The sequence below is a fragment of the Lineus longissimus genome, chromosome 3 (genome assembly GCF_910592395.1).
Source record: "Lineus longissimus chromosome 3, tnLinLong1.2, whole genome shotgun sequence".
NCBI lineage: Eukaryota > Metazoa > Nemertea > Pilidiophora > Heteronemertea > Lineidae > Lineus > Lineus longissimus.
The window spans coordinates 19,976,968-19,987,408 of NC_088310.1; the positions used below are offsets into that span (position 1 = coordinate 19,976,968).

The 10,441-nt window shown below is 39.6% G+C and overlaps 2 protein-coding genes across 3 annotated transcripts; one reads left to right on the plus strand and one right to left on the minus strand.

Moving 5' to 3' along the window:
* Positions 1-152: 152 nt before the first annotated feature.
* LOC135485047 (small ribosomal subunit protein uS12m-like) lies at positions 153-2,177 on the minus strand. The gene is made up of 4 exons (XM_064766775.1): positions 2,122-2,177; positions 1,431-1,508; positions 1,119-1,196; positions 153-796 (listed from the first exon to the last, which is right to left on the minus strand). Exons 2-4 carry the CDS (start codon positions 1,495-1,497, stop codon positions 327-329), a joined length of 615 nt encoding a protein of 204 aa, XP_064622845.1. The 5' UTR covers positions 1,498-1,508; positions 2,122-2,177; the 3' UTR covers positions 153-326.
* Positions 2,178-2,365: 188 nt separating this feature from the next.
* Positions 2,366-9,010, plus strand: LOC135484150 (WD repeat-containing protein 74-like). Of its 2 annotated transcripts, none has more exons than XM_064765320.1 (11): positions 2,366-2,425; positions 3,194-3,300; positions 3,549-3,670; positions 3,795-3,858; positions 4,027-4,170; positions 4,388-4,489; positions 4,837-4,934; positions 5,062-5,117; positions 5,450-5,592; positions 5,951-6,233; positions 6,601-9,010. In XM_064765320.1, exons 1-11 carry the CDS (start codon positions 2,371-2,373, stop codon positions 6,621-6,623), a joined length of 1,197 nt encoding a protein of 398 aa, XP_064621390.1. In that variant the 5' UTR covers positions 2,366-2,370; the 3' UTR covers positions 6,624-9,010. The 2 variants fall into 2 exon arrangements, with proteins under 2 accessions (XP_064621390.1, XP_064621391.1); XM_064765321.1 differs by lacking the exon at positions 2,366-2,425 and adding an exon at positions 2,621-2,729.
* Positions 9,011-10,441: the final 1,431 nt, after the last annotated feature.

Sequence of the window (10,441 nt, forward strand, 5' to 3'; positions counted from 1 at the left end):
TGGAAGACCTGCACTCATGCTGTTAAGGTCGACTGGTTTGTCTCATCCACAATCAGTTAGCCTCAGGAGACATCACAGCCAGTCCGATTAGAGAAATAGGGTATACCATTCAGATCTTTTTCGAGAAGGGTAACTAACAAGAAGAGCACATGTCATTTTTACAATTTATTTCAAATCAATTCACATAAAGTCTGACAAAACCAAGTTTGCAGTGGATTCTGAACCTGACGGAGGCTGGGCACTTCTCTTGCACACACAACTAAAGAATCTTTCCAAGTGATATCAAGGCAAATCCTCATATAAAAATGTTCCTAACACAATCTTTCTTACTTGTCCTTTCTTACATGAGCAAGATCATATTTCCCGCGTACACATTTAAGTTTTACTCCGGGCAGGTCCTGCATGCGACCACCTCGGACTAACACAATGTTATGCTCCTGTAAGTTATGTCCTTCACCAGGAATATAAGCAGTTACTTCCTTTCCGTTACTGAGCTTCACACGCACACATTTCCTGTTAGCAGAGTTCGGTTTCTTTGGCTTTTTTATAAGTGTTTTTAATACTACTCCTTTGAGTTGAGGATTTCCTTCAAGAGGGTGCCTAAGCCCTTTCATCTTCTTTTTAGGCGGGCCGTTCCGATGCATTTGCATAAGCGAAGCCATACCACACACTGGTTGTTCTACAGTTACAGACGGAGTCCCTTGAAGTAACGAATCTTTGGGCTGTAGGAATCCCTTCAATAATCTCGACAAGTCTCGTTTAGGTGTCTCCATTTTACAAACTTGTCTTGAACGGTCTGAAATCAGGGAATAACAAAAATATAAATTTCTTAAAAACAATTAATATCACAGTACTTTGCAACCTTAACAACATGCTTGAGTGAATGTGTCTTTGGCTGGGGAGTGTGTCACTTGTTGTTTATGTTTCTCACATGGATTCCTCTTGGGAAGTGCTGCTACTGCAAACTATAAATGTATGATCCTATACTACACAGTATTTTGATATTTTCTCTTGTATTCTGGGCAAAGTCCATTGGCCTCCCATTGGTAAAAGGCAAGACTAATGACTGAAATTTAACTTCAACAAACACATCCAAAAAGAAAATATTCTTGACTTACTCTGAATGAGTAGCGGAGACCTCACCAAGGCTGTTATTGTAGAACTAAATGTACGAAGAGGATTACTCTTTACATGATCTAGAAATAGAGAGAGGGAGAAGAGTTTCAGCGTGAATTTACCTCGTGAGTAACGGATCATGTCAAAATTGCTGGATACCTCACATATGTTCATCTCTCTGGAGTCCCTCCCCAGGTTCTGATCTGATGAAACAAGACTGATGTCAGGTAGCAACTTTTTTGGGGGTGATGCTATAAGTTTGAAAAAGGTGACATTTTGGAAGGGGAATGACTGACCCGATGCCTCCAACTTACTTGGAATGAGCAGCAATGATTTCACAAATGTCGGTGAAGTTGAGCATACTGCACGAAGGGGATTCATCTTCTCGAGATCTGGAAGAAGAAAATGAACAAAAAGAATGTAGCTGGTGTAATTTTAAGTCAAGCTGTAGTAAATTATACAATATAAACATTTAGTCAAGCTGTAAATTATACTACCACGAGGTATAGTCCTGAAATATGAAAGTAACGAGTGAATACTATCACTACTCTAGAATTTAATATAGTACAGAAATTGTAATGTAATATGTAACCCAAGGCCAACTTGGCAAAGTGTATTGTAGCCTACTGTGAATTTATTTTATGTTCTCATGCGACACTCACAGATACTAGAAAAGAGGCCTACGATGTGATCGATATCATGATAGTATCAGGATCGATGTTGAATACATTCCCACTTGTTCAGTCAGATGCAACTGCCGTAAAGTGCCAAAGGCAGAAGGCCTTGCCATCAGCACCAGTGGCTTCATTTTCAAATAGCACGGTGTCGCCACCTACAGGTCACCTCTAGACCAAAAATGTAGTTCGTTAATTACTTTATATTGTCAGTTATAACATTTCAGGGGCACGCAAATCAAATAAAAAGCATCCAGCAGGCTTAGACTACTACTGGATGTTCTGGAAAACTAAATATATGCATTATAGAGAAAGAAATAAGGCGAATTACCAATGAAAATCTGGTCTTTCGTGAACAAATCAGTAAGCAGTCGCCATTTTTTTTTACTGAGGCATGGGTAGTAGGTCTAGAATATTCAAACATGTCAAATGCATATATATAAGAATGTAAAGTAAATCCATTGCAGAAATTTTACACAAGAATCTTAATAAGGGATATAAGTTGTATGAACAGTGAGAAATCTACAATATTATCGAGGTGGATGTTGTTGGTTGAGGTCACATTTTATATTTTTCCAACATGGCTGCGCCCATGTTCAACGTGTTTTGCGGTGCCGAAACAGGCCTTTTTAAAGGTATTATGGCCTATTTATACAAAATGCTTTCCCACCATTAGATTTCTGTGAATCGTTTCCGACCTAGAAGCATCATAGATTTGATCATCAGCCCACAGCTAAGCGAGAAAAGCCCCAGTTGTTGTCTTGCTTCTTCCAATGCATAATGTGCATGCCATATGGTGGCGCCGCCTAAAGTATTTATGTGGAACTAAGACATCTGAGACAGAAGAGACAAAACACTAGGATGTGCTTCCCCAGAATGTTTATTTGCAGTCTGTGCTTGTCCGGCCTGTTTTGTAGGATGGGGCAGAGCCTCCCTCTTGTAATGTCGTTGAGTTGTTGCATCATGTTTTGTTGTCGAACAGCGCCCAAAAATTAATTGCCATCTTAAAAATTGATGCGACAATCATTCACAATTGTATTTGAGTGTTTTTTAAAGGCTCACATTGTTATGACTTCAGTGTGTTAGGAACAGCATCAGCAATCATGACCCTCTGCAGTACCGTGTTGCAGTATACGTCTCTGAATACACTGAAGATCCCAACGGGTTTAAATGGCCCAGCAGTCCTCGGCTAATTTACTCATCCTCAATGTATGTCACTGCAATAGGGCAATGACACAGATTGTACCATTGGACAATACATGGCAATATTCATTTCTCTTCACAAAGCCCAAAAAAGAGGAATTTGCCTTTGGACAGGTTGTTCTCGGTAATGTTCTTGCCAAAGCAGCAGCCCTGGTGTGACATGTTATCCTGTATGTGTTTTCTTTTCCTATTCCTTACAGGTGTAAATGTTGTTAAAAGATTCCACACCAACATTAATGAAATCAAGAATGCGGACAGAAATCTGGAGATATGTGCCATGTGTTGGAAAAATAAGAGTGAGACAAAAGTAAGACGAGTTCCAGTGTCAATGTGTGCAACAAGTTTCTTCCAGATTCATGAATATTTTTGTCTCATAACAGTCGACATTGTAGGCTATCATTGTGCTCGGGTAATAGTTTAAAAGCCCCAGTACCACATGTCTTTGAAGTGACCCAATCAAGAATACAAAGTGTGAGATTGAGATTGCATGCCCATTGTGCATATTATTTGGCTTTTTAATGATATTGTTCAGAGTCTTATCTTTTCCTATTCCAGGTTTCCTATGCGCTGAAGAATCGTGCTGTGAAGACGTATGATGTGGAAACTGGTGATGTTGACGATGAACTGGAGTGTTCTGGTGGAGAGGGAAAGCTGACAGGATTAGAAGTTTATGACAAGTAGGTCATTCATCACGCAAGAAGGGTCCTCACTTTGTCACAAACCACCAATTTGTCATTGATTTGAATTATTGTTGATTTATTCTGTAACATACGACTCGCACATCCCTTTATCTATTTACAGTCACTACATAAGCTGTGTGGAATCCGGAGCATTAAGAGTTTGGGATGAATCTGGTGCTGTTAAGGTAAGAGAACTTTCAGTCTACTGGGTGTCCCGAAGCATTTTCATAGTCATTTTCTGCAGAAGAACTTTATGTACAACGTAGCACACTTTAACCTGATTGAAATAACATCACATTAAATGATAACCGACGAGTGATCATTTTTTGCAATAAGTGTCCGATTCTTTTCAGACTGAAATCGAAGCTGGAGAAAATGTGTGCAAACTGGTGCAGAATCGCTGGAAACCCAACCTGGTTGCCACAGGAGGAAAAGAAAACGACCTAAAAGTGTGGGACTTGTCAAATCCGACAGACGTTTTGTTTAAAGCGAAAAATGTGAGTATGAGGGGAATAGAACATGCAATAAATGCACTTTATGAAATAGACTTCAAGAGAGACGCTGTCAATCTCTTGTACTGATCAGTTCAGTTTAGTTTGAGTGTTGACATAACTTCCAACTCCACTTGAGATTTATCTGTTGAATACTCTTTGAAGAGGAAGATGTTTATAATCAGTGTAGATAAAAACTTTGTTTTTATCCATTCCGTTGCAGGTGAAACATGATTGGTTAAACTTGCGAGTGCCTGTTTGGATTTTAGACATGTCTTTCTTACCCGATAGTCAAAAAGTAGTCATGGCCACTGGACATCACCAGGTATGTATAGATTGAGAGAAAAAAAATCCGATGTTTCTTCTCAAAAATTCAGTTTGCTTGTAATATTAAATTCTCCACCAATGAGATAGCAGAGCTCCCCAAGTTTAGAAATGGTTTACGAATCTCTCTTCTTGTAGTCCTCCACCACAGCCCTTAGAATTTCAACCAGTATCAAACACCTCTCACCTCTGGGGCAGCATTTTTTGTCAATCGTCTGTCTGAAGCGTGTCCGGCTGACTGGTAACAGTTACAAAAGTAAAACACAATAAAAAACAACCACAAATTGCTTATGATATATTTGTATGTTGCAAATAATGTTTCCTCATATTTGCACCTTTCTAATTCAGGTTCGAGTTTATGATCCATCTGCGCAAAGACGACCGGTCTTAAGCATGGAGTTTGATGAATATCCTCTAACGGCCATGGGACTTGTTGCAAATGAATAGTAAGTATATTTCTCTGCAGCTGCCAGACTTGTCAATAATTCAGTTTACCATAGGGGACATTCACCTAGGAGAATTTGTGGACAGGGTCGAGAGTTAGTTTCTAACAACTTTTGTTGTCTATTTCAGTCAAGTTGTTGTTGGGAACACCCATGGCAAAATGGGACTGTTGGACTTTCGCAAGGGTATGTAGCAATAAGATAAATCTGTGTTATCATTAAAGGCTAATGCTGTTTGTTTACTTTGGTGGTCATCTCCATGGTTTCCATAGTTTCTGTTTATCTATAGCCGTTCAATGTTATACAATGTGGCAGAGGTCTCTATTGACGTTTCTGTCTCTCAATCCAAATGTTACGGTTTCTTATACAGTCTTGTTGATACGAATTTGCCCCCTACGATGTTGAGCTCAAAGGTACTGCAGCATGGGCTGCTGCCTTATACCAAGCAGTACCTTTTCAGAGACCTTTGATGGTCACAGTTGTGGTTAGTTGTGCTTAATCCCTGTCTTTTGTTTCAGGGAAGTTACTTCACTGTTTCAAAGGGTTTGCTGGTGGTATCAGATCCATAGAGTGCCATCCTACCCTGCCACTCATAGCATCATGTGGACTGGACAGGTTTCTACGGATACACGATTTAAACACAAAGAAGTTACTCCACAAGGTAAAACTATCTTGTATTGTTGGATAAATGATGAACTTATTGTTGGATAAACAATATGCCTACTTTTTCTTCAAGATTTAACCTGGTGGTGACTGAGAAGTACATGTACATGTGTTTGGACACATTCACTCTGGTTAACTCTTGGAAGGCTTTCAGAGGTAGTCAGCAGCAGGGTTCAAAAACACCTCTTGTCCTTGTTCTTGTAACCTACCACATGTACTTTCAAATGAATTATGTATGCATGTAAAAGAAACAGTATGCATCTCTTAAATCTTGGGAGACCCTTGCCTATTTGATGAATGAAAGCAGAATGTCATTCCTTTGCATCTATTAAAATTACACAGTCATATTTTTTCAGTTTTATCTAAAATCACGATTGAACTGCCTCCTGATGAAATCTGACGGTTGGGAAACTGTTCCCGGTGGTGAGGAAATCACCGAGACAGCAGAAGATGCAGAAGAAGGTATGGAAGATGGAGAAGGTGGTGAAAAGGATGACCTCTGGGATAACCTTGATGAGGTCAGGGACAGAAAACGTAAACACCAGGATGAGAAATTGGGAAAGTCAGCAAAAATCTCCAGGGAAAAAATGCCAGATGGAAAGATAACTGTCAAAGGTGACAAACGGAAGAGAGAGAAAAGTAAGTATTTTCAATGAGACAGTCATCTTTGTGATGAAGATCTAATTGCACTGGCAGTATAATTCGACTTCGTGTATGGGTCATCAGGGTGTTGACTGCCAGGAGGGGTTGTCTACTAGCTAGCTTATTATCTTTCAGAGGTTCACACTAGATTGTCATATGTTTCCATGATATTTTCCCCTTAAAATCAGGATATCCATGTTGATAAAACCATCAGTGATAGTACACAAGATGACTATTGTTAGCCACTCTTGCTGAGCAATCTGTCGTGATTAGGTCTCCAGAGTTTCCTGTGCCTGCTGAGATTATTACAAAGCTTCATGACAATAGATAAGGCATTGCTGAATTTACTTAGGTTTCTTTTCAGGGAAGAAGAAAGCTAAAGACTGATGATTTGACAGGACTACACTGCTGTGGGAGACTATACTTGGGGATCATCACATCCTAAACTAGGATAAAGGCGTCTTCCAAAGAGTATGAAAAATAAAATGGTCTGAATCATGATTATGATACATGAAGTACTATGTTAACCTTTGTGATGTACTTTTTGGCTCACCGTAGGGGAGTCTTTACAATACCGCAGTGTCCGTCGTCCGTCGTCGTCTGTCGTCGTCCGTCGTCGTCGTATCCTGTTTCAAAAACAGTGGCACGTTTCTTAACCGCTAAGCCTATGAACTTGTAACTTTGTACACAGGACTCCCTTGGTCAGATGACCTGTGACACTAAATTTCGATCCGATCTGATTCTTAATTTGGCCACCAGGGGGCCGAATGTAGATATCTAAAAAGTGTGATATCTCGCTTATTAATGACTTGTTTGGAATGAAATTTTTGTGGTAGGTACTCATAGCAAGGATACATCATATATCATACGGGTTTTTAATTTGACCTACTTTTCAAGGTCACAGAGGTCAAATGGCGTAAATTGGCTGTTTCAGTGTAACTATGGCACGTTTCTCAACCGCAACAGCTATGAACTTGAAACTTGGTACATATAACCCCCTATATCAGATAACCTCTTGTGCTGAATATCGGTCCGATCTGATTCTCAATTTGGCCACCAGGGGGTCGAATGTGGATATCTAAAAAGTGTGATATCTCGCTTACTGATGACTTGTTTTCGATAAAACTTTTGTGGTAGGTACTCATAGCAAGGATACATCATATATCATATGGGTTTTTAATTTGACCTACTTGTCGAGGTCACAGAGGTCACAACGCAGACACAGATATGGCCGAAATTGCATGTTTTGTGTTTTTCGTGTTGTGGCAATCCAAAGGTCGTGAGTTCAAACCCCGGTCAGGGACGGCCAAAAATATTTTTTTATTTTATTATTTTTTATCTTTTCCCTTTTGTCTTTTCTGACTTGTATCTTACATTTTCTTGATTTTTGGCTCACCGTAGGGGAGTCTTATGTAATACCGCAGTGTCCGTCGTCCGTCGTCGTATCCTATTTAAAAAACAGTGGCACGTTTCTTAACCGCTAGGGCTATGAACTTAAAACTTTGTACACAGCACCCCCTAGGTCAGGTGACCTCTGACACTAAATTTCGGTCCGATCTGATTCTCAACTTGGCCACCAGGGGGCCAAATGTCGATATCTAAAAAGTGTGATATCTCGCTTATTAGTGACTTGTTTTCGATGAAACTTGCGTTGTAGGTACTCATAGCAAATATACATCTTATATCATACGGGTTTTTAATTTGACCTACTTTTCAAGTTCACAGAGGTCATATGGCGTAAATTGGCCGTTAGAGTGTAAACTATAGCACGTTTCTTAACCACTAAAGCTATGAACTTGAAACTTGGTACATATAACCCCCTATATCACATAGCCTCTGGTGCTGAATTTCAGTTTGATCTGATTCTCAACTTTGCCACCAGGGGGCCAAAAGTGGATATCTAAAAAGTGTGATATATCGCTTATAAGTGACTTGTTTTCGATAAAATTTTTATGGTAGGTACTCTTAGGAAGAATACATCACATGTCTTACGGGTTTTCAATTTGACCTACTTTTCAAGGTCACAGAGGTCATATGGCGTAAATTGGCCGTTGGAGTGTAAACTATGGCACGTTTCTTAACCAGTAAAGCTATGAACTTGAAACTTGGTGCATATAACCCCCTACATCAGATAACCTTTGATGCCGAATTTTGGCCTGATCTGATTCTTTATTCGGCCACCAGGGGGCCATAATGGAAAAAGGAAGAAGTGCAATATCTTGCTTATTTGAGTGAATTGTTTTCGATAAAATTTTTATGGCAGGGACTTCTAGCAAGGATACACCACATGTCCTACGATTTTTGGATTTGACCTCCTTTTCTAGGTCACAGAGGTCAAATGGCGTAAATTGGCCATTAGAGTGTAACTATGGCACGTTTCTTAACTGCTGAAGCTATGAACTTGAAAGTTGGTACATGTAACCCCCTACATCAGATAATCTCTGACACCGAATTTTGGCCTCATCTGATTCTTGATTTGGCCACCAGGGGGTCAAAACTGAAAAAGTAGGACATGCAATATCTTGCTTATTAATGACTTTTTTTCGATGAATTTTTTATTGCAGGGACTCTTAGCAATCACACGATATTGATCTTGTTGATGTCATAGACAATTATTGGTTGGATCATAAACTTATATATACTGCCCTGTCTTATTACTTGACATCAATACACATCTAAAAAAAGTCTTCATGCCTGATTGTGTTCACCATATTCACCTCTAAACTAAGCATGATCCTGCCTACTAAAAGATGTATACGGTGAGCACAATGGCCCCTGGCCGTTTCATTATAATGATGAATAAACCTGATGTGATGTGAAAATGAAGTATGCAGTCTTCAGTTCTTTCACCACCCAAAGTTCCTTTTCATCTTGGATGCAGAAGGAAGAGATATTTGTCACATCCTATCAAAGCACAATCTGACGTCCTAGTGGATTTACTTATTTCTTTGGAATACAAGTAGTCACAACCAGGCATGTGTTTTATCTTTCTAAAAAGAGGACAGGACAGCAACAACCTCCGATCACACAAACTAGTATACCTTTTGTGTTGTGACCAGTGTGGTCCCAAACATCATTTGGCAGCACATCCCCATGGGTGCATACAAGAGTAAATATGTGAATTGGCTGTGGAATAATAATGCAGTAATCAGGTAATTATTCCTTTGGGGCCCAGGTCCGGCTCAAACATGCCAGGAGATCAGACCATTTCATTGATTGAATCGGATTTGGGCACTACAAGTGCCCTCACTGCATTCACTCCCAAGGCAGTCGATCATATTCATCAGATGTCTTCAATTTCCATCCTGTCTGCACAGTTTGTCCAGTAGGTTTTGCCAGATTCCTTGTCCTGAGGACTTTGTGGAGCATGCAGTCATATAGTACATGATTCAAAGTCATCCATGTTGACAAAGTCTCTCCACGTTCACTGAGTTTAGTGAGACAACCAATACCTCTTCTTCAGTATCTATTTCTTGAACAACAGAAGACTTCTGGTGGTCGTAGCACCACTCTGGTATTATGCACTTTCGATAGCATGGAAATTGAAAAATTTCCTCTGAGGTCTGAACAACATAATGAGTCACCCCATTATAAGGTTGCCTGGTTGAATGATTGGTGAGCTGGAGGAATACGACAAGATGGAAGTACAAAGAAAACACAGTTACCTTTAAAAGTTTATTTGGGTCCTAATAGCAATTTACAAAATACATGTAAAGAAGTTTTTGTAAAATTTTATAATCTTAAGTAGGAAAGATTTTTGTTGTTTTTTTGACATGGCCGCTAACCAAGACTAACAATAACATGGACAAGTTTCTGCCCTAAAATGCTTTGGTCCCGTTATAGGGATATGCTGATAAAATTCTGTATGTAACAACGCTTAATCTCGATGGCAGTTTGCCGTAATGGAACAAGTTTTAACAGTCACAGTTCCACTCTTTAGAAAAAACATCTTGTTGTTTTTCAAAAAGATTTGCATTACTGAACTAAATAATACCGAGTTTATAAATAACTACCACGAGAAACTTTAGATTAGGAGCCTGTCAATGCAGGCATTTTTGGGCAGTTCAACCTAAGGAAATCGAGGGGTTAATGTATGCTTCTCCGGATCCCGCACTGGAGAGACGAACATTACCCCTGATTTCCTCAGGATGGGGGTAGTTATTATGCTAACGGAGTCATGTCACATAATTTGAGGCCAACGCCTT